Source organism: Anabas testudineus, chromosome 16 (genome assembly GCF_900324465.2).
Source record: "Anabas testudineus chromosome 16, fAnaTes1.2, whole genome shotgun sequence".
In the NCBI taxonomy this organism is placed as follows: Eukaryota; Metazoa; Chordata; class Actinopteri; order Anabantiformes; family Anabantidae; genus Anabas; species Anabas testudineus.
In genome coordinates this window covers 4,027,979-4,055,967 of record NC_046625.1, presented here as the reverse complement: position 1 = coordinate 4,055,967, position 27,989 = coordinate 4,027,979, and the positions used below count along the sequence as shown (strand labels likewise).

The 27,989-nt window shown below is 40.3% G+C and overlaps 2 protein-coding genes across 4 annotated transcripts; one reads left to right on the top strand and one right to left on the bottom strand.

Annotated features, from left to right (window-relative positions):
- On the top strand, nucleotides 1-17,904 carry LOC113169705 (glucocorticoid-induced transcript 1 protein). 3 transcript variants are annotated; one of them, XM_026371320.1, is made up of 9 exons: nucleotides 1-144; nucleotides 293-663; nucleotides 4,976-5,124; nucleotides 10,061-10,150; nucleotides 12,305-12,427; nucleotides 13,227-13,364; nucleotides 14,433-14,622; nucleotides 15,216-15,336; nucleotides 15,644-17,904. In XM_026371320.1, the coding sequence occupies exons 2-9, from the start codon at nucleotides 357-359 to the stop codon at nucleotides 15,993-15,995; spliced, it is 1,470 nt and encodes a 489-aa protein (XP_026227105.1). In that variant the 5' UTR covers nucleotides 1-144; nucleotides 293-356; the 3' UTR covers nucleotides 15,996-17,904. The 3 variants fall into 3 exon arrangements, with proteins under 3 accessions (XP_026227105.1, XP_026227103.1, XP_026227104.1); XM_026371318.1 differs by having other exon boundaries at nucleotides 12,302-12,427; XM_026371319.1 differs by lacking the exon at nucleotides 1-144 and having other exon boundaries at nucleotides 153-663; nucleotides 12,302-12,427.
- On the bottom strand, nucleotides 16,006-27,988 carry ica1 (islet cell autoantigen 1). Its single transcript, XM_026371321.1, has 13 exons — nucleotides 27,912-27,988; nucleotides 26,651-26,680; nucleotides 26,378-26,549; nucleotides 26,022-26,094; nucleotides 24,279-24,402; nucleotides 23,601-23,799; nucleotides 22,999-23,124; nucleotides 22,659-22,757; nucleotides 22,469-22,566; nucleotides 22,079-22,125; nucleotides 21,510-21,776; nucleotides 19,551-19,640; nucleotides 16,006-19,340 (listed from the first exon to the last, which is right to left on the bottom strand). Exons 2-13 carry the CDS (start codon nucleotides 26,665-26,667, stop codon nucleotides 19,219-19,221), a joined length of 1,434 nt encoding a protein of 477 aa, XP_026227106.1. The 5' UTR covers nucleotides 26,668-26,680; nucleotides 27,912-27,988; the 3' UTR covers nucleotides 16,006-19,218.
- Between the last annotated feature and the right edge of the window lies 1 nt (nucleotide 27,989).

Genomic DNA, 27,989 nt, shown 5'->3' with positions numbered 1-27,989 from the left:
TGTCACTTAGAGTGGACGTGATGGGGGAGACGCTGCTAGCGCTGGAAAACACGAATTAAACGTCTCTAAAAGTACCAAAAACATCTTTTAAAGTTACATGTACCGCGGTAACAGCTCACGTCGGCATGTGATAGTGTCTTAAAGGTAAGTTTATCATAAACTAATGTGTATCGGAGCCTTTTCCCTCGAGTGTATGAGTTGAAGTGTTTAAAAGGGAAGCTAACGTCTTTTTTTTTTGCTAACAAGCTAACGTTAATGTTTATCTCACCGACGCCACCTCCTCTTCTTAAAGAGAAGCAGCAACTTCGGCAGTGCGTTTTACTTACTGCGGTAGGAATTGCACCCACTTTCGGAGGATGTCAGCCCCCAGCAACTCACTCCAGCAGCCGAGGGTGAGACGCAACAATGCGGGTTCCCCCGGCTCGTTCAGCAACAGCAGCTGCCGTTTGCACCCCATCCGTGCCACCGTGCCCTACCAGCTCCTGCGTGCGGGTCAGAGCAGCCCGACGCGGGCGCAGACCTTCCACGGAGGAGCCACGAGCAGCCGAGGCTCCAGTCCCCCTTCCAGTCCGACACTAACTTCAGGAAGTTCAAATGCTAAGCAAAGACTGTCCCCTGAAAATAAGGACTCCTCATGTCCCTCAGACTCTCCAGTATCCAGAGGTAAAAACACTTATTTTAACCCCTTTTGGCTTACATAGACCAAGAAATGCCATGTCACCACGTGTTGTGCATTGATAACATCATGGTAACTTGTCACACTAACTGGTATGCAGATTACTACACCTAAACATTTTATTTGCGTAAGTTATTGTATTACATTTGGTTCACTCTGTAAGTCTGGAACAAGTTTGGCAGTTCCTTTGCCCTAGGCACTAGGTTGATGCACTTGATGCATAAACTATTTAGCCTGTCATCCACTTACACAATTAGGCACTCATAAAGAGAATAGACTGCCCTGTTGGGTCTCTTGTTTCCAATGGACTTTTGACAAGAGGGAAAGGGAGGAGAGCATTGGCAGAAAGACGTGCATTCAGTTGTAAAAGGGGCCACGTCAGTCCCAGCAGAAGCAGCGCCAAGGGAAAGATCAGGTGTTTTGACTTCACTCCATATGTACACCACAGATGTGTGGAGAGTGCTCGGCACATCCAGAACATGTGCTAAGCTTCACCATGGAGGGAACTGCTGTGTCATTCATGTCATGCTCAGCTGCTGCTTGGAAGTGATATGTAGACAAACTAAAGGAGGACGTGAGCCTCCAATAATGCTTAAATTCTCATTTCCCCAGTGCTAATTAAACGTATTTACATGACAGCCTCTCTTGCCAAATATCAACATTGTGGCTGGATTTCAGGCCAGTAGCAGTATACTTTTTTTAGGACAGAATAGCATTTGTCCTGGAATTCTATTTTTTTCCTGTAAACACTGTTTTCTGTGTGAAACACGCACATAACCACACACTATATGGCAAGTGTTAAAGGCACATTGTGAAGTGGATGTGTCTGAATACAGCTGGCTTTTCCAGTATTTAGAGACAGAAAGACATATTCTAGTTTTTCTAGCTTCAGAGGGGTATTACTAAATCTGAAGTAGTCAGTACTATAGTGTTCTGTACTTCTAATGAGATTATTCCACAAATTGCCACACACTACATAGCAACTACAGTGCACCAGCTGGTCAATGCTACTGCCATTAGTTATATTTAATTGCTTTAAGAGTTAATAGTCTCATAGCTCTTACCTTAACCAAAATGGCAGCCCACTTGTCTCATGCCACATGGTGGATATTATGTTCATATAGAGTTTCATAATTGTAATGTGCATCACATTCCTCATTTCTTGAACTGAGCTGACCAGTGTACCATGCAAAGCAGCACAGTTTCTTTCTACCACTACTAAGTAGACAGTACCAGCCATGAGGATTTCACCCGTTAGCTAGAGGTTGGTGTTGATTTCCCACTCCACTGGCATGCCATGCATACCTCAGTCCTCTGAATGGTATGACCTCTAACCCAGGCCGGTGTCCCTAGCCAGTGATGATGATAGACTCTCTCCTCCTTCATGGCTGTGACCTCCCAGTGGAAACACGAATGAGAGGCCTCTGATAACGACTATGATCATATCTGAGGGGCCAGTGGCGACTAGCAGTCAAAACATGCAAATAGTTGTGCATCTTCCAGGAAGTACAACAATCTGAGCACAATTTAGCAATCTCCCTCTTTCATCACAACTGCCCACCTTGATATGGCTGAAGCAGTGGGCTTTGCACTTTGTAATTTTTCATTCACTGTAGTACTTTGAACCCACTCACAGACTTAATGCTTGCCATTTGGTGGGCAGTTCAGTCCAAAGTGCCTTTACGGAACCATGGGTGCTAGAACCAGACAATGTGAATACATGATGGTTATGCACCAATGTCAAGTTCAGATCTTGACCTGACGATGAAGGACAGATTAAAGAGTAATATAATCCACATTATGACCTTTTAGGTTCACCACATGACATCATTCTCTTACCACGCTGCCCGAACAATGAAACTCCCGCTCTCTGACAAAGTGCCAGCTGTGCTGAAACAGCCATGCTTCATTGTCACCCATTCAAACTGCAGCGTAGGGCCAAATGTTAAAATGAGCACTGCAATGTGTTTTCTGTAGTTTAACAACACAATTGTTTCTGTGAGTTGGACCTTAACTCTAATGTGATTAAATTGCTCATTCTTCATCTCCGAGTCTTTAAAAATGGAATTTTAGCATTGTTTGCAAATCTTACGCATCCATCAGATACACCCAAATTAGCCTGAGATAGTTTGTTTGAGGAGGTACGCGCTGGACTCATTGAGAGATGCTATTAATGCTAACAAGACACTTCCTGACCAGCTGAGGAACACATGCTGAACCTCATAACTTTGAAAGACCAGGCCAAGATTAATATCATCATTCATACTGTATGAAAGACGATGGCTGTTTCTGCTCCTAATTTTATTTCAGATCAGCACAGTGATTGAAGGGATTAACCCTTACCTATATGATTAAGCAATCAGAGAAAGACAATGCTGTGTAAGGTGCGGTATTTAAATAATAAAGTATATTAACTTAAAGTTTCATGAGTATTAACAGCATACGTTTATAATACAGTGAGCGATATAACAAATAATAATATAATTTCAGGCTGCAGATAATGATTGCTTTCATCACTGTTTAATCAAGCTATTATGTTGTTAATGACATTTTTCTTCTGAAAAATATCATTAAATCTGAAAGTTATTTGGTCCTCTGAAGGTTTTTAACCACAAAATGTTCACATTTGTGAAGATTGAGCAGCCAGATAATGTTTGAAATGTTGAGTGAGTCTTTCTTAGTAACCAAAAGTGCAGTGATTGTTTTTTTTGTTTTTTTTTTTTTATACTGTGATCATGAGATCAAGCTACAATATGTGATTCTTTTTTTTTTATTCTTCAACTGGTCATGCAGGCTTGTGAGAACCTCCAGGAAACCGTTCTGCTTTGCTTTACTGATTTGAGCCACATGTTTGTGTTGACAGTCACTTCTGATCTACAGTTAAGGAACCAACCCTTTATCCCTGGAAGTATAGAGGCTTTTTTGCAGCTTGCCAAATGCCCAGTGACGGAAAGTTCTTATTAAAATACAACCTGAAAATATTCCTTTTAATATCACACACACCACTAACTTATCCCTGAAATCAGCAGATGGGCTGCTTTGATGTCTTGCCTTCTTTCACACTGTTTCTTTTCTCATCAGGAGATTATTCTAGTCTAGCAAGTGGGGAGACGGTGGAAAATAACCACTATCGTGGTTCTGAGAGCTCTGGCTTGGCCTATATCAATATTGATGGAAATTTAGCCTGCTTCCTTTTGTCTATGGTGCTTTAGGGAATTTTACTGTAGCCCAGTAAGCTTACTTAGGCAATACCTTTGGGTGGGTAGGCCTGTGTATTTTGTGAACAAAGAACAACTATGAATGGCTGTGTAGTTCTGCTAGGAGAGCGGAGGCCCATGTCGACAATTTCAGTGTGTGCATTAGTGTGTTCATATTGGAAAAAACCTTAGCATATTCAATCCAATAATAGAGCAAATGTACCCGTTTCCTTTACTAATATTCCTTTTAGTAATCCCCAAAGTGCAGTTGATGCTAATAAAATGAATCCAGTTCTTGCTGCCACCTCACGGTGCTCTCAAACTGTTGTCTTTTGATTTGCTTTTTTTTTTTTTCCTCTGTATTTCTTTTTCAATTTTTTATTTTTTTGCGTGTCGCTGCAGGAATGTTGAGTGGATGCAGGCAGTATTGATGTGCATTGTGGTGTGGTTGTTTATGAGTTCTTATGTGGGTGGTGTGTGCTTAACTACTCTGCCTTACAGCAGACTCATAACATCAGATACTCCTGTTCAGCCATTTACATTGTCTTCTGTCTGATTTAGCTCTGTACTGATAATCATTTCATTAGAATAATTGCCCTTAGTGTCTAATGTACAGTAGCAGAGATTCCATATCAAGTTATTTTTTCAGTCAGTGACCTCCTATATCAATTTGGTTCTTGTATAGCAAAGATCTACATACAGCCATGTTTAGGCTTCTATTACAACACATAGGTTAAAAAACAGGCCAAGGATATGTAGGCCAGCATATTTGACAGTAACTTTTTAATTATGCAATTGCTTTTTTTGTTTAAAGTTGTTTCACATTATATTTTTTGCCAAAAACTTAAACCCCAGGAGTTGCTGAGTGTCTCAAAATCTGGCCCCCAGTCCTTGGCTGCACATTTGCACTGAGATTTATCACACAGTATATTACACTAAGCACTGTATATTACACTCATTCTTATTGACACACAGAAAAAAGTTGGCAAGTTCAATGTCAAAAATGCCTCAGGGTGTCTGCAAATAATGCTTACTCAGTACAGACGCCTGCATGGGTGTGTGTGCATGTGCCTTATCCTGTTTTTTTATTTTTAATTCACAGCAGAAAGGCCCAAATTGCAGGTTCGAAGTTCCAGTGCCATCCGGCGGACGTCTTCCTTGGATGCAATCACAGGGCCATACCTCACCGGCCAGTGGCCTCGGGACTCGCATGGACCCTACCCTTCCTGCATGAAAGACAAAGCTACACAGGTAAACACCATTCAGGGAATCCTGTCTAGGATATAGGCCTGTAGAATATACCTGATATCAACAACATAATACTTGTATAATATGTTGGCAGTTTTGTGACATGTTCGAAAATGTACATGCACATATCAATACTGAAAGGTGAAACTTTGGCAGTGTGCATTAAGAACATTAACCTTTAGCTACATGCATTAGCCTAAAGTGCAGACCACATCATCAGCACAGTTCACTTACAGCCTTGGGCTTTTGTATCAGATCCCCTTCTCTGATTTTGTTTCCTTTGTCTCTTCACCGTTAACTGTCTCATAAAGGCAAAATAATCTTGAGATTCGTCATTTGCTGTTGTGTTGAGCATCACATCATCACCAAGAAAAGCATGTTGCAATATTGAATAAACAAGGAATTTAGGAAAAGTGAAGTCATATTGCCCAGACAGTCATATCTGGGGGGGTGCGAGTGAAAAGCTCACTGTACAGATTGACCTTATTTAATAATCATGGACACATTTTATCCAATATGGTCTGCATTACGTTGTAGTCAGTTTAAGGTTTGACCTAGAATAAACACCGTAAGTATAATAATTTAACCTACAATCTTAACCCAGTGTCTCATAAATCTCAAAATTTAAAACACACTTTCACCTCTTTCCTAGAAAATTATGGTACTTAGGACTTCCAAATAATTGTTAGTTTCTGTCACAGTTGCTGGTGAAGGCGACACATTTACAAACAATAGCCTGAGACTATAATTTAAAATGTGCACATGTATACACCTAAATTCCCTCATTGCAACTTTTAATAGATTATAACAGTTTATAAAGCCTATGTATGGATTTAACACTGAGCCTGGCCACAGTTTTTCTGGGTAGCAGCCCCACACACGATCACCCACTAATCTTGCCCTGTGACTGATGGCTAAATGCAGTTCTCCTCTAAGAGCTTAATTTTTGGGGATGAAGCTTTTGGGAGGGTTTCTGTTATGAAAGAATATTGAATATGTATGATCATGACAATGAGTACTCCCTCTTTGCTAACAGAAGCCTTTCATGTGTCTGAATGAAGACCGCCAAGCCTCATTTACATGGGCTTCATCCCTTTAACCCCTTATTTGCCTTGCATTTCTTTGTGTGTAGGCTGAGGAAGTGGTGAGAGGGCCTTGCAAGATGTCTTCAAGTGGCTGTATACAGAATAAACACCCCTAATTACAGGGTTGCAATGCAACTCTGGGGAAAAAAACTTGTATTATGGAAAATCAGTTTCATTTTTTATTAAGGCCATGAAAAATGTTCATGCACAAAAATTTCTGAGCAGTAATATACTGCCATCTTGTTTACCTACCTATTTTTTGGGGGGCATATTGAGATGTCTGCCTGTGCTATAATGACATGGCATCAAATATATTTCCCAGCCACTATCAGCAAAGAGCCAACTGAAGTCTGAACAAAATCAAAATCCAGTTAAGAGATTTGTCTTTAAAAGCTGTGGAAATTTTAGATGGAAAACATTTGGCTGTGTTGTAATGATGTGGGAGAGTGTGACACACTTGACAGTCCTTGAGCAATTCAATGCGCAAACTCCCCCAAGGATAGTCAGAGACCACTTCCTGTTAACAAGCTATGCCTGGGCCCAGCTCTTTTTATAAGACAACAACAGCAGAAAGCATGAGACAAAAGGTCCCTGGCCTCTTTTGTTGTGCATTGCACAAGTTCAAGACAGCCTCTTCTTTGAGCTGTAATGTAGCCCTGCATGGAGGTGAAGTTGTTTGCACCTGTCCCCCAGGCTATGGTTGAGGCGAGGAGAAATCCCACTGCTTACCACCTGGCTCTCGTGGCTGCACAGCCTGCCTGCCTTTTGTGTGGGAGTTGGGGAGCAGAGGGTCCATACATATGCTAATCAGTGTTCCGGCATAGGTCTGTATGCCCTGGGCCTTGTGGTTACAGAGCACAGAGAATGTCTGTATGAAGATTAGGGCCTTGACACTCCAAGCCATCCTCAAAGAACTAACACTGACAAATGCAAACTGATCAAACATTGTGCGATGCCCCACGTCTTTGGTTGCACTGGAACACAACACAAAGGCTACAGCTGGCAGCGAGCTGACCACTGACATGCGTGCGTGTTCCTTCCCTGGGTAAGAGGAAATAGCTAATCAGTAGTCCGCATTTGTGTATATATCTAAAAACATAACGGAAATATAAACAAAACAAACTAGCCTGTTGTTTTTAATGCCACTGAGTGCTGCTGGTAAAACATTTCATTACTGGGCTACAATATCATTTGAGAATCTGTCTGGTAAGGTTTTGCTGTAACGGACACCAGTGGTGCCAAACACAAGTTACCGACAAATGTATATTATTTGGTGTGCTGTACCCACAATCATTATTTTTCTCATAGTATGATCTTACTGTAGAAGTGCATGTTATTAGTGTAGATTATCAGTTTATCGGAATATAGATTTAGGCAGGTTGGAGCAAGAACAAAAACAAATACCCTGTGAGATATTCATCCAGGAATTATTAGCAAGTTTCAGACATGCACAAGATAATAGCTACACAAAGCCACCCATCAGATCAGAACCCAGGTTGTCTTTTTCGCTAAACCTTACCAAATGATAGCACAGGCACCCTGCTCGCATGTCTCGACTTGCGAGCTAAACAAACCAGCACAAATTCCACTGAAATTCTATTGAAGCAGAGTCATTATTTCCTGCTTTGGAACATAGCTGGATTCTTGAGGATGTCGCTTGTATGTAACCCTTTGGGTGGGATTCATAATGGGAAGCAAGCTGCAGGCTACAGTAACAGGGTTTTATCTGTGCAGCAGTACATTATCAGTCAACACCTGGCACACAAGTCTACAAAGCACACGCTGAGGCCGGAAGTTCAAGAGCAGGCATGATAAAAGGGCCTCTGAGCTAAACAAAGGTGGTGGTTCTTGCTAAGATAAATTTTGTTTATGGGTAAAAGAGTCAATAAAGAGAGATTACCTGCAGTATTTTTATCTGTTTTGTCTTACTGTAGATTACTGGGTTCCAAAATGAGTTCCACAGTAAGGAAAAAGTGTCACCTGTCACCTGCTGCTTTCATGTAATTTGCATCCCTGATATTCAAAACAGAAGCATAAATTAATACGGAGTTCGGTTTATGGTTGAAATATACTTTGAGACATAAATGCAATCAACTCCTATCACGGATTGAACAAAGACCATTTTCTTCCAAGAGCAACACCATTAGTAACACCATCTTGTCCTGTCCATTCCTACCTTGAACCTCTTCATTTTTTCCTATGATTCTCAGATAAAAATGATCTTTAACCACTACTGTGCAGTGCTGTGAAAACGTAAAGCTCACTTCCCAGTGAAACTGTTTCGAATTTCATTGAGATATAAGTAGTAAGAACTATGCCATCTTGACGTCATACAACATCTGTGAGAACTTAGTTTCAACGGCAAAGTCCACAACTCCATAAAGCCTGTCTGGCCTTTTACAGCAATCAGCAATCTGCATTCTGCATGAACGGATTAGGCAGCATCAAGTCCCTCAATGTTTGGCAGAGGCATCAAACTGCAGAAGTCATTCCATAGGCCATGCACAAAATGTTAATGCTAAAGGCTAGCTACACATCTGCCATCCACAGTGGTTCCTTTATGAGAGCACAAGCAACCATTTAATTTGCTTGTCCTTTTCTGGGGAGACCAGTGCCAGCAAGCCTGCGCAAACTGCTTCAAGGGTGTTCCTCATTATTCACAGTGTGATATTCCATATCATAGGGCGAGGCTTGTGCATTAGTTGGGCAGCTATAGAGGTTTTTCTGTTTGTATGGGGTCAGACATAAGGCAGTGTGAGGACATTGACATTTAAGATGCTTTGTACTACTGTGTTCACCAAGAACATCAGATGTCTGAGAACCAGAGGCACTGTTGATATGCATAATCAGGGGGAAGTATGTGGTTTCAAGCAACCCTGTGAAACATCTCAGTCTCTTTCAGTTTCAGTTTTTGCATATATTTACATAACTTAACTGTTTCCTTGTTTATGCATTGGAGGTCTAAAAGATGTCTCTGTTTTGTATATCAGATGTTTTCATACGGGTGCACTAACAGTCTGTAGACTCGTTGGCTGAGTATGAACGTAGCAGTGTACTGTACATATTCTGCAAATTGGAATAGTCCCCTTAGGCTAAATGGTTAATTCCTTGTAAACATCACCTGTGGCTGACAAAGGTGTCCCGTACATACTTTGGTGTCCCTGTCATTTATCTCTTGGCATGTTGAATTATAATAATGGCTGGATGTTTAGACTGTACTACTCTGTTTAGCCTGTACACAAAAGATATGTTTTGTGCCCTCCCACAGATGCATTCATCTTAACCCAGCCTACTAATTGAAGCAATGAAACTTGTCATGACTTAGGTTTTTCCTGTTTCCTCTGTAATGGTATCTCATGACTGTTCTCGTCATGTTCATTGATTCCAGATTTTCTGAACATATGGCACTCGTTACCGCTTTCACCTCCATTTTGTTCAACTACTTATCCAGACATTGTATTTTAGGCATTTACTTGATGCTCACATTCAGAGTTGACTTCACAGTGAGGGATCGTGTTAGCTACAAGACTCAACAAGGACCGTCTTCGACTCTTCAGTTGTCTGATCTCTGTAAACAAGGGACCACCCTGCAGTGAAAACATTTTAGAATTTGCTGGATGATAACCTTATGCTCTAAAGTTGATGTAATTTATTGTAGGTGTGTTTGCATCTACATCCTGCAGCACATCTTTTAACAGTCTTGTGTTTGTGTTTGTGTGCCTGGTGGCTTATCAGTATAGTACATATGGAGTGCGTGTCATCATGAACTGGTGTGGATGTGTGTTAAGAGAACATTATATATAAAGTTGCATAACATGTGGGTATGTGTCAGCTTGTATCTTTCTGTGTTTCAGACTCCAGGTCTCTGGATTGACGAAGGAGCAGAACAGGGAAGTCCTCACCAGCGATCAGCCTCCTGGGGTAGCGCAGACCACCTCAAAGAGGTAGATCTACTAGTCTTGACCTTGGTTTCACACAAGTCACAGCTGCGTCTGACAACAAGCACCACAAGCCGATTAAAACAATGAAAGCCGTCAACATTCTGACTCTAAATTAGGCCTTACTAGCTTACAACATTCACACAGCCAAATCGAAGAGCATGTTTTTGTCATTTTTGAGGTTCATTCCATTTACTCAAAATGTGTTTTATTTGTCAGGGTCTGAGGTCAGCCTAAATATTATGCTGCTTAAGGTTGGTTTCCACTCCTGTCTATCTGCCGGGCTTGGTGGCCAACCAGCAGACCACATGGAGCTATTAAGTCTCCAGCTCTTCAAACCACAGTCTAAATTTAACCTCCTTCTCCCCCATTTCCTACTCCAACTGCACTCTTGCATCTCATTATGGCCTGTTGTTTTTGAGAGACGGTGCAGGAGCTCCTCTCAAGGGTGAAGAAGCCATATTCTTCCCTGCACACTGAGTGAGCTGGCTCAGGGTACTGACTCAAGCTTCACATATACCCCTACAACACAATAGGCACATACATTTCTATTAGCAACACAAGAAGAGTTAAAAACTATTAATGGCATGCAGAAATAAACTTTTCACAATGACAATACAGTATATCAACTCTGGTGCTCTTTGTATTTAACATTCGTGACCATGTGTCACCACCCTACTGTTAAGCTTGTCTCATCATGCTTACTCACGCCATATAAAGTGCTAGATCTGAATGCCCAAGAATTTAATGTTACATACGTTTCTATTCAGTTGTTAGGATGACATCTCTTTTACTGCAAATTGAATTGTACATGGGGTGAATTTAAATTACCTGCAGTGACATAACTGCAATAGGAGGAGACACATTTGAACAAATATAGCCACAAGAGATGCATAAAACACATTTCTTAGTGACTCAGTAGTGTGAACTCATAAAATCTATCTGACTTTTATAAATCACATTCAAGTCTTAGTGTAGACATACACTGCAACTAGGACAATCCCAGTCCCCTGGCCTGTACAATCAGTCGTCTAGCACAGCCAGGAAAACTTCTTTCTCATCCTCTGAGATTACATCGGGATTGCCTGGACTTGTCATTATCGAGTGTTGCTTGGTCACTCAATGAATGTAGTGAACTGCATTCTTGCTCTCTAACCTCTGCGATTACATGTGTGGGAGGACATCTATGAAAAGAACGAGTCTCTTTGTTGACTATGTTGCCAGGATTACAAGATCAGCATTGAAGACCACACCTTTGTCTGCATAGTACAACTGTGTCTCTTAGGCTCACAAAGGGTATCCTGTTTTTGTGCTGATACTGGGCCAGATGCAGAAACACCCTGTGACTTAACGTGTTTCATCATCAGACGTGCAACACTGATTATCCAAAGATATTCAGATCAAGTTGGTATTTATGTGTGCAGACTGAAGTACTTTTTATGATTAAGACTGATAGTACAATAGTGCCGTTGTAAGCCACGTAAGAGAGCAAACGACAAACTCAAAAAGTGTTTCAGAGCTGCCAACTTATGTCAGTAGGTCAACGGTTAAATGCATGGGGTAGCTGCAGCAATCAAGTGATGTGTCCAACAGAAAGTAAACTATCTTGATATTCAAGCACGTGTTTAGCCTTTTTTTTTTTTTTAAACACATGCCAACTTTATAATATTATTTGTATGCGATAGTAGCTCAGGTGGTAGAGTGGTCTTCTACGAACCCCAGGATTAGTGGCTCAATTCCTGGTCTCTCCTTGCTACTTTTCTAATTCTACCTTCTCAAACGTGTGTTTTTCTGCATTTTCTTGTATTAACATGATATTAAACTGATATTAAAGGTTTGGACTGTCAACAAAACATATTTGAAGAAATCTCAATGTATCTTGGTGTGCATCAAAACACGAGCATTGCAGACTGTTGCTTTAAGAACTAGTCTTAGGGAACTGTTGTTGGCCACTACATTCAACAAGACTGTAATTGGCAAGTTAATTTATTTTAAAGATTGTTGTTAGCTTCAGCCTTACATGGGAGCAATTTATACTTGTCACCTTCTGGCTGCATTTACTTCACTGATAGGAAATGTCTCATGTTGACAGAAATATTGCCTCAATGGCTCTACTGTGAGATGTCCGTTGCTGAAGTGTTGTTACTTTTCTTTCAGCAGATTGCTAAACTGAGGCTGCAGCTGCAGCGAAGCAAACAGGTCAGCCGACAGAGCAAAGACAGTGTGCAGAGCTCACTGCAGCTGCCCCAACAGGCACAGCACAGTGCTGCATGCCAATCTCAGGTGAGTTACTGTTGTCAACATTCATGCGATTCTCAAACTGAGTCACAGCCATGCTCTCTTCTAGTGAAAATATTAACTAACTCTTTCAGTGATGCAATATTTTACCCTGACAGTGGTGATATGATAAGGTAGCTTAGCAGCCAGGCAAAAGAGAGAAAACTTAACAGAACCATATCACAGTTGGTGATAAGAAAACTGAAAATGAATACATCAGGGTTAACCAGGCTCTCTGCAGTAATAGCTTAACCATTCCAAATGATAAATTAATCTGCTTATTTTTTATTTGCTGCTTCAGTTTGTGTTTATTATAAAGCTGTAGGTTATCAGCAAGTAATTATTATTATAACCATAATGCTGTGTCGAATGCTGTATGTCAACAGTCCCCCTTCTGACCAGCTGTGTCAAAAGAAAAAGAGAGGGGGAGATGGGGGAATGTGTCTGGGCATGTCTTGTACTGTCCTTGTTTGCAGTTCATTCATTAACAGATGCCCAGCAACGGTACAGATAAACCACTGTGGGAAAATTAATATAAACATTGATATGCTCTGCCTCGAACTATTTGTGGAAGATCACAATCGTGACTGTGTTTTTGTTCCTTAGGACATTTGATCCTACTTCAGTAACATATATTTAACGTAGTGCCTCCACCCATTAAATATGCCATGAAACTGGATCAGCAACAATACCTCAGCTCTTGGTGTCACAGATTCCAAGACAGAGGTTGTATTGTGTATTTGTTGCACAAATGTCCTGTGAATGTACTATGAGTAAATATTTTGTTTTTTGTTTGTCTTTCCAGTACAAGGGAACTTCACCAGCCTTCTCGACAATCCCTGTGCCAAAATCCTTCATTTGCAGAGTGCCGAGCAGCGTGGAGGGCATCAACCATGAGCTAGAAAATGTGTTTATCAGAGAGGACTGGGAGCAAGGGATACAGGTATGTGTACACACACTGGCAATTGGTTAAGCAGTGTTTAAAAATAATCTGTTGATCAGCAAATATGAGATTGGTACATTGTACAAGTTGTGTTATACTCACCAAACTCACATGGCACTTCCTGATTTGTCAATTTTAGTGAAGTATTGTCCCAGTTTGGTTAAATATCGTGCAGACTGTTAGTACAATCAGCTACTGTGCCTAGAGAAGTATTCACTCCCTAAATTATAATAATTAAATAAGGCAGTGATCAAATTAAGGAAAAAAACACATCAAGAGCCCAGGCGACAGAAAGAAATGGCGACCCACTCACCCTGCTATGATGGATTCTCAAAACACAACTTGTTTATATCTGTTTAGATTGTTACCAGTTTGCTACAAATATTTTGTCATTTTAAAGAGGATCCCCTTTGTAAAGCTCACACACACTTTTAAAGTTATGAAAACACTCTTTTTCACTTTACTTTAAAGTCACTCAGAATTTTGCACTGTAGTCGGTTACTAAGACACATATATTCTAACTCTACACTACATTAAATCGCTCTGAGGCAGGTATACCTGTAAATCGTGCCTGATGTGGAGTTGTAAACCTTGGCAGGTCTGTAAAGCTCTCTTCTTAGAAAGTCACTCACACATGCAAACATACACACCACCAAAGATTTACAGCCTGCTGTGCACCAAGATTTTTTTCGGCTGTTCCAAGGTGAAACGCTCTGTACATCACTCCGGTCGTCTGTTTGACAGTTGATCCACCCTCTGGTGCGGTGTTTGATTTTCCAGTTGCCCTTTAAACAGAAAACACCACAGACCTTTAGTTACAGTCATTTTTGCATGTAGGACATTACAGCTGATGCTCTCAGCCCAGGGTGATGTTGTCCAGCGAGTGAGCAGGTAGCTATTCAGTGTATTGAGCAGTGTTTTTCCAAGGACATTGTGACTATTATGGGGAACTGAACATGACCTTGTGAATGAGTTATGAGTCTCTCCAAATGCTAAGCCTCACTGCTCTGCCATTTTACAATCTATACGTTAACGCATGACATTTCACCACCACCTCTCAACTCGTAGGCCATGGATGTGGTGGATGGCCGTCGACCCCCCTTCCCGCCGCATCGCTACAGCAACGGTGGAGACACGCGTGACACCGACACACAAGCGCCTTCCAGTGGTGAGTCCAGTCCGTCACCCCGCCCCTGCAGCTCTGACCACCTCCATTCCCCTGATGGAAGCCCCTGTTCTGCAGAGGAAATCAACAAAGGTGAGCTTACACTAATTGGAAGATGTAGTGTTTTAAATTAAAGGGGAGCTCTTGATTTTACTCATTAAATTCTAGAGTACTACAGGTTTTGGAGTAATACTACATCCTTAAAAGTTGTTTTGCGGCTCGAGCGGGAGCTGTGCAAAAAAAAAAAAAAGCTATTTTGCACTGTGGTTTGTGTTTATTTTAGTTTTGGAGATTAATTGATTATTAGCTTCCTGCATGCAACTCAAAATTATCACTTGACTTTGATTATACTGTGTACTTTGAACATTTACGCTGATATTGTTAGTTTCTAATATGAATTTAATCGTTTTCTCAGTCTTACAAGATTTTGTACAGCAGCTTAGCCTTTGACATTTTTCTTCTCATGTTTACTGAAAAGGTTTTGTAGAAAAGGATGTTTATCCTCCATAGGGTAGTGCATCGAAAGATGCATTGATTTAGTATTTAGTATAAAAATCCTAATTGGATCTTTTTCAAGCACATCTCAGCTCCTAAGAACTGGTAAAAACAAATTATTTGTTTTGGGGTTTTTTTCAGTGTTTGTGTCATAAGTAAAATATGTTGTGTTTTTTCTTCTGTATTTACAGACAGTGTGTGTAGTTCTCCTCTCCCCAAGTTTGCAACTTCTCCCAAACCTAACAACAGTTACATGTTCAAACGGGAACCTCCAGAGGGCTGTGAGAGGGTCAAAGTATTTGAGGAGTTTGTGTGAGTATTTTTTTCCTTTATTAAGATCTGTATGTTTCTAAATGCACCCTCAAATTTGACACTTCACTGTTGTGCTACTGTATAATGTGTGAGCTCTGAGCATACTGCTCATTAAGATAAAATATAATAGATACAGTTTATTTCGACCATACAGTTTCACAAACTGTGAAATCATGTCAGAGGGCAGTTAGAACAAAGCTAACAAGCTCATTTGCATTGTGGGTGGTAGTGATGAGTGCAAACGTCTTGTGTTGGTAAAAAAAAAAACTGGTATTTAAACACAACAAATTTAACTTGTTGTCTTCAGGTCTGGCAAATCTAAAGGCTTCCCTCTCTTCTCGTGCCCGGACAAAAACAAGGTGAACTTCATTCCCAGGGGCTCTGCCTTCTGTCCTGTCAAACTCCTCTGCTCCTCCCTCTTCTCTCCCATCTCTCCTTCGTCCTGCTCCTCCGCCAACCCTGGTCTCCATGGTAACGAGAGCCCCGGGCCTCAGGTGACCCCAACTCTGCCCACTGCACCACTACCTACCTTTCAGGCCTCCACTGACTGGAGCACCGACACAAGCACAGGCATAAACACAGACGGCAGCACAGACGGCCACAGCCCCGACACAGATGTGGGGAAAGATGGCTCAGCACAAGTACTGCTCACCAGCTAGTCCTCAGGTATTCATGACCATACCACCTACAGCTAAAACATTTCAACTAGTCAGGTGGAATGGTTATAAAACAAAAAACAAAAAGGAAAAAAAAAAACTTGCACTCCGTTAATCCTAACGTTAGCCAGAAGGGAGTGCCCAAGGTCTATAAATGACAAACAATGGATAATGGTCAGACTTTTAGTGTGCTGACCTTGGGCACAGCCTCCGTTCACCCATCACTAACCTAACCTTCTCCTCTGTACCATGACAACAAAAATAGCTTTGCTTTTTCTTTTTTCTTTGTTTTTTTTTCCTTCCCAAAAACATAGACAGAGCTGCTCAAAGTATTGCTACATAGCGCATGTTGTTGCAGTTATATCAAGTTAAATTAAAAATGGAAAAATCCAAAACTTTTTAAGAGACAACTATGAGATATTATAAATCTTCTCATGTTGTCTAACCAGCTTATTAGCTGTCAAGTGTTCAGTGAGCTAACATCTGAAGTACACAAACATAAGCTTTTTTGACAGGATGGGAAATGCTCATATCATATTTATAACATATGAGGATGTCTTACAATACTTACAATAACCACAGTGTTTGCACTCGTTGATGCCTGGCCCAGAATGATACAGGCCGTGGTCTGTTTTTGTTTATTTTAAATTTCACTGTCTATGTGAAAGCAGCAGGCGCTTCAGTGCAGGCCACGCCAACTGGCTTGAAACCCAAAACCTACATCTGCATTTGTAGTCTTTATTTGTAGACTATTAAATCTTGGTAGGCTCAACACAGAACTCTAATATCAGCAGTTTATTCATCAAATACGACCAAATAACCAATCACAAAGCACCCCTCCCCAGCCCACTCCTTTGTTATTGCTACACACTACCCACGTCAGTAACTCAGGTCATGTGGAATGTACTTGCTTGGACTATGTTGCCTTTCCCGAGTGTTTATGACTTTCTTCTACAGAAAGACATTCCAGTCTTTCGCAGAAATGTACTTGCTTTTTTTTTCCCCTGAAGAGGGAGGTTATTACAGACTGAATCAGCTGATTGATGCCACAGTTGGCGGGAGGTAACTTTTGCATTAACCTGTTCGGGTTAGAGTTTCAGGTGCTATGACACATTCCAGAGATCGCTGTTGCACTGGTCAACCGTGAGTACTCATAAATGGAACTAGCTACATAAGCTACACCCTCACAAATTAAGAAGTTGACAATTATGTTGTTTGTTTTTGCCCCTTTGTTAAATATATACCAAAGCAAATTTGGAAACAATGAAAGCCCTGTTATGTATTTTGGACACAGGCACCATTTTAGTGCCAGAAGCAGAATGTTTATGTGCATTTTGTTGTGTTTATAAACCGTTCAGCAATATATAAACTCTGAGTCGCAGTGTTCTAAACACAGGCGCTCATCGTTAAAATCAAGCCGAAGCACTTACTTGGAAGAGAGATCATAGTCTGTTTTTATTTTTGACCAATCTCTAAGTTAAAACAATCAAAACTCGAGTGTGCAGTTGATTTTTAGTTTGAAGTAAAGCTACACTAACATTTTTGGCAGATGTGCCCTAACATTACCTGCACAAGCTGTGTCGCCACCACATGAATGATTTAGAGCAGGTCAACTTTGAATGCGAGGGTTAAATGTTTTATTCCAAAACTTCGTCCTGTTAAAACCACTTGTACGCAAATATGAACAACATATGCATTGCATTCCCCACAGACTTAGTTAAAATACTCTGTTGTGCTTGCAGCTCCGAGAGTTTTAGTCGTACTAATTCAGAGTTTATTCACAAGCTCATCTTGCAGTGCAGTTAAGAAATGGTTGCCATGTTTGGCAGTGATGATTCCATTTTCCTGTGTATTACGCATTTTTATGTAGATCTTGTGTGTGTGTTTTTCAATAAAGAAACAAAGAAATCTCTTTGATTTGGTATGTAATCCTTTCCAAAGGCTTTAGACAGACGACTAATAATTCCAGTGTCCACAAGCATGGCATTTATAAACAAATAGTAGTCAAGGTAAGGCAATCAATGTATTTGGTTACGATTAAATATTAACAATGCCACATGGCTTTAACACCAAAAATGAGTTGGGTTGCAACAAAATAAATTAACACACAGTTGTATTATACTGTAGAAGGAGTCCCATAATAATACTAATGAGGTTCTAACCTGGTAACGTGTGATTAGATTAAGGCGTTTACTCTCATCAATCTATGCAGCATTGTAGTTGAAAACAGTATTTTCACAATTATCAAACCTTCCAGGTAGTTTGGCTCTGAAAACGACACACTGAAACTGCAAATATTGCCCATTACAACTGAATTCTAAATAAAAAATGATTGATTGGTTGATAAAAATATTCAACATTTAAACACACTATTACTGAATAACAAACAAGGCATGCGTCATGCAGTGATAAATGACAAATTCTATGGCCGCACATTTGGAATAGATTCAAAAGACTGATAAATACAGCATATGGCAAACAAATGTAAAAGCATACATCTTCAAGGAAAATGTCTTTGCTGCATGAAGAAGGAAACAACTTCTTGCTTTTCAACCTTTGTGTTAAATAGCTGCAGAATAATTAGTTCAGTAATGACAGAAAAATATACTTTATTTTTGAGTATCTCTTACTGCACTCAGGATGTAGGACAGTTTTGTAAACATATGAACTATTGCACTGTGATCTTTGCCATGTTGGCTTTTTTCCCCACTGTTGTTTCTCACAGAGTAGTTTTGTCTGTTTGCAGTCGTCAGTAATGAGAATCAGAAACAAAGCATGAATGCTACGAGAGACTACAGATTTCCAAGGCAGCTAATGTCAAAGGCTTATTGTTCACAACTCATACTGAGGTATCCATGCTAAACATTGAATGTTTAACCCAGTGAAATTGCCAACAGGCTTAACAAGGTTGTCCCGTAAAGGTTTTTGTTTCACAATGGAAAGAACACAGGAGCTGATGGTTGTTAGTGGGACACTAATATTGTAGTGTATTGCTGCCACCCTGAGCAAAAAAATGCATTGTCTCCCATTATAATAAGATATTTCTGTTTTTATTTTTGGCTTGAATAATGAAAAAGAATATACATTTTTAAATTAAAATGTTACTTTACTGCTTCTTTCAGCTCAAGATCAGATTTATCTTCTGTCAAAGCAGCAGCGTTATGTTGCAATACCCACTAACAAAGGTACTCGCTTCAGCAGACGTCACCAAGATGGTGAGGAAGAACTACGCCGTGTGAAGTTCATGCTCTTTGTCAGACCTTCCGATAGCGTCGGGGTTGGAGAGAGGGTCCAAGTCAGCAAACAGGTTGAACCACGCGGAGAGGTCTTTGGATTTTCCTGCTGTCTCTGTGAAATGAGTTAAAAAGGGTAATTCATACTCAAAGGCTTCTTGTGTAAAGTTATGGTCACATAATAGACAAAGAGCCAAAGTTATGAATGGAAGCAGCCCGTGGATTCTTAGAAAGTTCCCATAACACAGGTTTTACTTTGACTTTAGCGAGTTACTGTTTTCTTTTAGATCTTCTCATATGTTTTGCTCATTTGGCCTGATTGTACCTTGGACTGCTGGCTTAGAAGGGTTCTGATTGGCTCCAGATGAGTGCTCTGTTTCTTGGGCGCTGCCTTGTGGAAGGATCCCGGCCCAATCTGAAATGGAAACGCAGATTTGAATTAATCAGCAGGGGACATTTAACATGCCAAAGCATGAGTCAGTAAATAAATCATCACACTGTCTCACACAGACCTTGTGTAATAAACATGCAAACAGAAATAAAACATTTATCACAGCAGAAATCGCATCAGACAATATTAGTGGTTTATTAAACACAGCCCAGGAGTTGCCATTACAACTTTGAGGCCTTGTATCAAGTTTATTTGAATTGTATTTGTGTAGCTAGCAAATACAGCATGTTGCAACAGTACACATCACCAGGGAAGACGGTGGAATGTGCTGTTGATATTGTATTTGGTAACACACTATAGAGTCTTTACTCCAAATACAAATCCTAAATGGCCAAATGGCTTTCTGCAGCCTCAGGGTATTTTAGTTTGGTGCTTCCAAGAGTTACCTTCATTACGCCCCCATTGACTCTTTCTGCTGTTCCTGGTGTTGAAGCAGAACGTTTTTAGATTTGTCAGTTGCTGAAATTTAGCAGCTTAGTGTGTGACTGCATCTGTTAGTTGATGCATCTGCATGTGCTTGGCTCAGGAGAATTTGGGGGAATTTCTTGCTTGAAGATTTGTTATGGCTTTGTTTCACATTCTTGGTCTCTTGCCATCTTAGTCTTGATTTGCCTGTTTTGGCTGCACGGTCCAGACCAGAAGTTCTGTAACTTACCTGAACTAGATTGTTTCCAGGATTTGCCTGATTTTGGCTCCAGTCTTCAGGTTAAATGGAGGTCATGAGTTTTGGTTTCTACTGATGTGCTGCTTTTTGAAAGAGTGACTAATGTACTATTTAGATTCTGAGAGGTGACACACCTCTGCACGTTAGTTGAAACAGATTTTAAATACGTTTTGGATATGCACTTGATGTATTGCATGCAAAGCCTTTGAATGCTGCCAAGTGATCCAGCATTTGTAAACATCTGCACCTTCTCCTACTTGGAGATTTTGAGTTCTGGTGTAATTTGGGGGAGAACAGTAGCAGGGGTTTAAGACACTTTGACAGCTCAGCACCAAATGATGACTACTGTAGCTGGACTCTTCTTTCAGACTCATGACTGTTCACAACCCATTGCCTGCCTCAGGTATACTTTCAACATACTATATGTTCAGTTCTGTATCACTTTCCTTCATACTGACAATTGTAGGGATAGATAAATATGGCAGCCACACAAATTTTAAACCGATTTTTAATTAACTAAATTCTTCATCACTCTGTAAGTCGTCGTACTGAAATTCCAACATCTTAATTTTATCCAGGGAATGCCTACATACTGCAGCTTTTCATTGGCTTATTGCTTTATAATGGGCTAACGGCAAACCTCCGAGCTGGAAATAGACAAAATCAAATCAGCAAAACCAGACGAGGTCCTGTGAGCCTGTGCCCAGACCTGGATGAAATGGAAAGTGGTTGGCAATTACCTACGGGTAAGCAGATGTAATTACCATTTTATAATGGTCTCCTTCTATAACTTTGACAGACGTGGGTTTGATGAATCTTTTTAAAGCCACTTTTCTCCCTTTGTGGAAATGTTTAGCTCTAATAGGGGAAAAGCAGCTCCGTTTTTTACATTAGTTAATACTCATTCATGGAAATGCAATATGAAATAACATTTAGTTTTCCAGTATACGTGCTTAATTGAATTAGGATAATGGCATCTAATGTTGATGTTTTTGCATAGTTTTAGTTGGGAGAGAGGTTCTCCCTAAAGGTGGAAACCTCAAGTGGTCTAACTTTAATTTAATTCTTTTGACAACTAAAGAGCTTTTTAGAACTATTTATCACTATCTGGTTCACGCTTGTGTGGCTCACACAGCAGTTTACCACTGTACACACTAGTATACTCTCACCTGAGACAGAAGACTGAAGATTATTCAGGCTCTGGTCCAGCAGCTGAGATGGTAGAAAGAAGGAGTTTTCCTTTTGTTGGTCTGACTCTGCTGTTCTACCAGATGCTGCACTCGTTCCATCATCTGTGTCTCCAAACACTTCCATCCACTCCCTGGAGAAGTCGCCCTCATCCACAGACAAACTGCCCAGGATTTCATTCAATAAGGTCACACTGTCCTTCTCCTCTGCTTCCGACTCTGGAGTGCCAGAGAAAGGATCTTCATTTCCTATAATAACCAGGCAGAGTAATTATGCAACGATGGTTATACAATCATTGTAATACAACAGCAGTATAGCCACTAAACTGTTTACATCTTTTTATTAAATGGTTAGTTAAGTTATTGATTGGTTGAAACGTAGCAGGTCTTTCACACATCTGTTCTGTTGTTTTAACAACAAAGCGATTTGAACATGGATCAAGATAAGAATTATCAACTTATTTGATAATGGACGAGGTTATTTTAATAAATAACACAGTGAAAACATATTTTAGCTACATTACAGTAGATTCAATAATATTATCTCTTACCCTCTCTGGTTTTATCGCTGGTGTTTTCATTTACTAGTGAGATGAGTCTGTAAATATGAAAAACAGACATCACTCAGTTAAAACTGATCCAGTGTTGAGTCAACTGGATAATATTTACTCAGGACTGTGGGTAGAAAACAACCAAACAAATGAGTTCTTTTGATCTGTGGCACAGTGGTGACGTGCAAACAATAAGTCACAGCAACCCACTGTTCCTGGGTAAAATTAAGGGTCAGTTGTAACCCAGGGTTTTTAGTGTATGACACAACAGATATGTAGAAATGCTGTAAACGTGACCTCATTGTCAGTGTTGGCAGGCATGTGTTTGGTCTACCTCTATGAGTCAAGATCCAAATGAGATATCTTTTTTTTTTTTTAAGTTTCACTCACTGATCATCTGTGGTCTCAGATTTCTTTCCATCCGTATCTGCTTTCATTTTGTTCTTCCCCTTTTTCTTAGCCAGCTTGTCTGTGGGGTCTTGCAGGGTCTGCAGGAAGTCAACGAGCTTAGTTATTGTCTGTTTCTCCAGATCCAAATCTACTTTAGTCAAACATATAGAGGAAATAAAAACTCTCTGACCTTCGATGTGGACAACTCATATTGCTGACAACCCTTGAAGCTCTCATGAATAGCTGCCATAGTGTGGGATGTCTTCTCCCAGAAGTGCAAAAGTGTTGTCTAAAGCACAGTTTAACAAGAAAAGGCCGGACATTAATTTTTTCAAAAGAACTTTTAAACTGAATGAACAATATTTCCTTGTCTGGTGTGATCTGGGTGAAACCTCCATGCTGGGTCTTGTATTGCTTTGTCCTTTCATGTTTGTCTTCCTTCCTGACTTAACTGCATGTGGTAGAGCCATTGAAAACAGCCTATTTAAGATCAGTGGAGTGTATGCAAACAATCTAGGTTTGTGGTATACCTGGTATGTCGTTAAAACATGAGAGAGGAGGTTGCAGCGGCTGGCTCCCAGCAGGTCCACCTTCTGGCAGACATCATTCTTCAGTTTGTCAAAGCTTGTTTTGGTAGTGCGCACCTGGGCCTGAACCTGAGGCATAAAGGAAGGAAAATGTACCAAATGAAGTACCAGGACAGTATTATGTATCCTACAGGTTTGAGCAGTGAAAACGGAAACACTGGGGATCAGGTTTGAATAGCTGTAGCGTAAGCAGAAAAGGTCATGCCTGGGTTCTTGTAGCATTATAATTTGAACCAATGAAGCCACAAAACAGCCGGAATCAAATTCCTCGTGTGTTTCAACATACTTGGTGAATAAAACCCCGATTCTGATCTGATGGTGTGTTGCGCCCCCTAGTGGTATTTGTTTGTAAAGGTCTTTTTTTGTGCGTGCACAGTATTAAGCATTGCAGATAAAATGGAGAATTAATGAGTCCACTGTTAGAAAGTTACTGCCAGAGTTTTCTTATATTTGACTAGTGTTACTACTAAGATATACAATGACTCGGCTCCACTGAACTTTATTTTATATGTTACTCTGTGTGTAATACTGCATGCCCGACTAACCTTGCGGAATTTCTCCATCTGTTTATGTGTATCTGGATCCAGCTCCTGAGATACATCCTTCATCCAAAGCAGTGCTCCACGGTATTCAGTCCTGGACTGCTCCATTCGATTCACCGTCAGCCACGTGTCTGAGATAGCTCGATAGCGAAACGTTTCGACCTCCTGGTACAAACGGCACAGAGGCTTCCTCAGAACCAGTCTGTAGGAAGTAGTGATAAAGTCAGTATGTGGTGCATGTGGCATGTCTGACATAGGTTATTCTGAGAATAGTCATTACATTACTTTACATTAGTAGATTGTTCTTACACTAATCTTTGTAATTTGAGGTGATAGAATTGGTTTTTACATAAATACACTGCTAAAAAAAAATTAAAGGAACACTTTTTAATCAATTTAGCACCAATTAAGTTAAACGTCTGGATACTACCCGTTAATTTGCAAAGGGAGTTGTTACTCAGTTTCAGCTGATTCAGGTGAACTGGGGGGCAACAATGAGTGGTGATGTGGAATCCTTTCATTTCTAACACATCACCCAGTCCATATCAGAATAAATATCCAGCATGATTCCCCCACTGAAATCTGATGTTTTCAAAGTGTTCCTTTAATTGTCTTGAGCAGTATTTATTTTCTTGTCTATGTGAAATATCTCTTAAGGTTGTGTTGTTGTATGTTTCCTACCTTTGCTGAGAGGAGAAGCAGAGAGCTTTCCCTGTGGCCTGCATGATCTTCCCAGCCCTTGTTTTATCCTGGGAGCCCTGAGATCGGAGGAAACGACCCAGCTCGTTCTCCTCTTGGGAAAGAACTGCACAGTAAAAGTGAAAGAATTAATTCTACTTGAACAGTATTTCTGATATTATTTATGCTGCAGGATAGCTTTATTAATGATAGAATAATATTGTTTTTGTATTTGACATCATTGGGGGTTTTGAGCAACTCTGAAAGTTGTGTTGTTGATGGTTCCTTGCAGAGTCTTTGAGAGCATATTGGAATCCTGATTAAGTGCCGTCTTGGGCTGCCATCTGAAAGTGTTTCTTGATAAAGATTTGTTCATTCATGACTGTACGAATCACCACAGACGGTGGAGGTAGTAGAGCACCACTTGCTGATGACTGAGAGCACCGTTCTCAGATTAGCTGTGAGTCATAGCTTGACTCCATATCACAAACTTGCCTCAGGTTGATTTGCAGCTTTACTAAAAAGACTTCCCCTAGATAGCCTTAGAAATATTTAAGCTAAACTAAATTAAGTGACTCTACATCTACAGGGGATTCTCTTTTGCTGGAGTTGCCCAGATTGATAGGCAGCACATGGATGTGGGGAACTTTTTCTCAAATGATGATGATGAGAATCACATCAGACTGGCTGTGGTTGATGGATAGAAAAGCTGAGTACCCAGTCTTCCTAGAGTCTTAGAGTCTCCAGGTGGTTTCCTGGATAGAAGGTAACTGGGAACTTTATGGATTTTCTGGAGTATTTTCTTTTCTTTCTGGAGTATTGAGGAGGCTGGTGATGAAGTGGCTATGGCCCATCTCAACTGTACTGCTGGTGTTTTATTGTTGGACTTCTGTGTTAGTCATGCTCAAAAAGAACCCAACATTGAAGCAGAGAATACTTCATACTCAAGTATAAATCTGTGAAAATGTATAATCTAACGTGGTAAAGAGGGCATTAGACAACCCTTTTGACCAGTGGTGGTTACTGCCACCTTATATAATTTCTTAGCAAGTTTTATTTATTATTTTTTTATTCTACAGGTTGTAAACAATCAAGGCATAAATACTAATGCTCACAGGCTTTATGTGAAATCTGTGAATGTGGATCAAGGAAGTTCAATAAACAAATTGCTGAATAGTTAAAATAGGTTGATCTGCAAATAACTGTTAGCAGAGTTTATAAGGAAAGAGATGATGCCCCTCCACACAGTGGATGATTAAGGCCTTGATGAAGACATTGAACAAGCAGTACAGCACGCCCTCACACACACTTTAGCCTGACGACTTTAGCAGAGGTCAATAGAATATGAATAGAGCGTAGTCTGTGATACGGGAAAGATATCACATACTGAATCAAATAATTTTAAATGCTATTTGATTATTTTCCCATATTTTTCAGCCTTAGCTCATAAATTCATAAAGCATTAATACCTGCTCCTTATTTACATTAAAACGCATCAGGGCCATTTCAAGTATCTGATCTGATACTTCTCTCTGTGGAGGTAACCAGAACATGTTTAACGTGCATGAGACCCAGAGCTGTGGAACTACTGTTCAAATCTGGCCTGTCTTTGACTCATAATCCCCACCTGGAGCTGGTGGTGGATGTAACTTTAGAGGAAGTGGACTGAAAGTTTACAGATTGATGGATATTCATATCCTGTTTTCATTGTTAGCTTCTTAAAAACAATGCTGTTGATTTACTTACAGCAGATCCTCCTCTGGTACTGCTCGATGACCTTCAGCAGCTCCATGCACGTTCTCTGGATTGAGTGGAAGACCTGAAGAGCATAAACAAAATTGGCACTTGTTTGTGGAGGTTTTTTATACTTTTAATTCACCTCAGTCCTGAAATTGAGGTGTAAGGCTGGACAACCTAATATAAGTTTTAAGGCTTGGGGAGATACTGGCATTGTGTGAATCAAAAAGCCATTTTAATCAATGTGTTTTGCCTGAAGGGAAAATGTTGTATATACAGTGAATCACGCCAACCACCCTGCATCACTGAGCATGCTGTAAAACGTCAACCTTTTGATAAGGAAAGAGCTTCATATTCTGCCTCACCTCCAGCTTAGCATCCAAATCTGCGTCTGATGCCACCACATGCTCGTCCTCTTTCTTCCCAGTAACCTTAATGAGCGTCTGTTTGGTTTTCCAGTACTTCTGCTGGAACTTGTTCACCACAGATGAGTCTTGGCTTTGGATGAAGCGGTCCAGATAGTCTCGGGAGTAACCACTGCAGCGACACACATGTTGGACCAACGCTTTCATAGCTGCTGTAAAAAATCTGGGAGAACTCATCAATCAATGTGAAATTAAATCTAAACGTATACTTACAAATTTCCTCCCTCCATTTTTCAAGATAACCTGTGTAGAGAAAAGAGCTAATTATACTGTGTGGATATACTTAATAATGTGGTGAGGAGTCAAACTACCTTTAACAAATGTTTTCCTAACATTCATACAAACAAAGTTGGCATACGTTAGAGCGACACATCAAACCTCCACCAACCAAGATAATGTCTGTAGATATTTCTGTCTCTGTCTCTGTATCGAATCTGGACATTTGAGAAGCTGAAACTACGTTTTAAAAGTTGCTCATTTTGATTATTAAATTGTTTCAAGTGTCAATGAATTAGCTGGTCATTACAGCTCTTTGTTAGCTCTTCATTACTACTAATAATTTTAACATTGCAAATCAACTCGAGCTGTTTACATCCACTCCTCACTGCATTAGAGAAGGCACACAGACGTTTAGCGTGTTACATCAACAGATTTATATTTATACTTCACAGTAAAGAAGCAAATATCGTTTATCATCATTTAACAGCCATGCTGTAGTTAAGTGTTTACTTTTGTGTATAAACCTGTATAAAATACCGTACATTGATGGATTAAACCAGAGGTTCCCAAAGTTTTGGACTGTTCATCACTAAAATAATCAGAAATTCCATGAAGTGCAGCAGAAACGTGTAAAACTGTTAGAAAGGTGATAATTGGACTAATATCAAGATCACAGAGGGCGGTGGGCTCTTACTGAAGTGCATTATATTAAGAGAAGTTTCTAATATGTTGGTTCTTTATCCCATTTACATAAATGAGGATGAACATTAGAAACACATCACTCACTCCAGTATGTTTCTGTTTTCTGATAGTGTTAACAAAGTGTATATTTTGCTCTAGTTGGATCAAGCAGGATCTTGAATGAAGGCCTTTTACTTGTAATGGAGTATTTTTACTTTACGTGTATTTTCCCATGCGCGTCACTTACTGTCCATCAGCACCAGGACGAACTGAATAATTAATCACATGATTCTCCACAAGCAGCAGGGTTCGTGCGTCACGATTCATTTCAGTGCGATTGGCCGTGATGTGATGCTCTAAACGCGCTTTAGTGCTCCTTAAAAAATGAAATCACAAAGACACTGCGACAATTGTTGAGAATGAAGCAGCGTAATGACCGATGGCTGCCGCACCAGAATAAACACACCGTGCGCAAACGCAGCGTCTCCCCCCCATCGCCCTCTGGATGTCACGCAAACATCAACATATACATCAGACATCTGAAAATAACATCTCTCCGTATGTAGACACGCACCTCGCCGTGTTGATAGCATGCAGAAACGGCTCCTTGTGTTCCTCCGATCGTGGCACCGACTGCAGCTCCGGCAGGTGA

Bases quoted from the DNA above. Each gene is read 5' to 3' on its own strand.
- ica1 (XM_026371321.1), bottom strand. The intron at 22,758-22,998 runs GTATACCACAAA...ACTGTGCTTTAG, and splicing joins ATGTTTTAACGACATACCAG to ACAACACTTTTGCACTTCTG. The intron at 21,777-22,078 runs GTAAGAGATAAT...TGGTTATTATAG, and splicing joins CAGCGATAAAACCAGAGAGG to GAAATGAAGATCCTTTCTCT.
- LOC113169705 (XM_026371318.1), top strand. From the start codon at position 357: ATGTCAGCCCCCAGCAACTCACTCCAGCAGCCGAGGGTGAGACGCAAC. The intron at 13,365-14,432 runs GTATGTGTACAC...CTCAACTCGTAG, and splicing joins ACTGGGAGCAAGGGATACAG to GCCATGGATGTGGTGGATGG. The intron at 14,623-15,215 runs GTGAGCTTACAC...CTGTATTTACAG, and splicing joins TGCAGAGGAAATCAACAAAG to ACAGTGTGTGTAGTTCTCCT.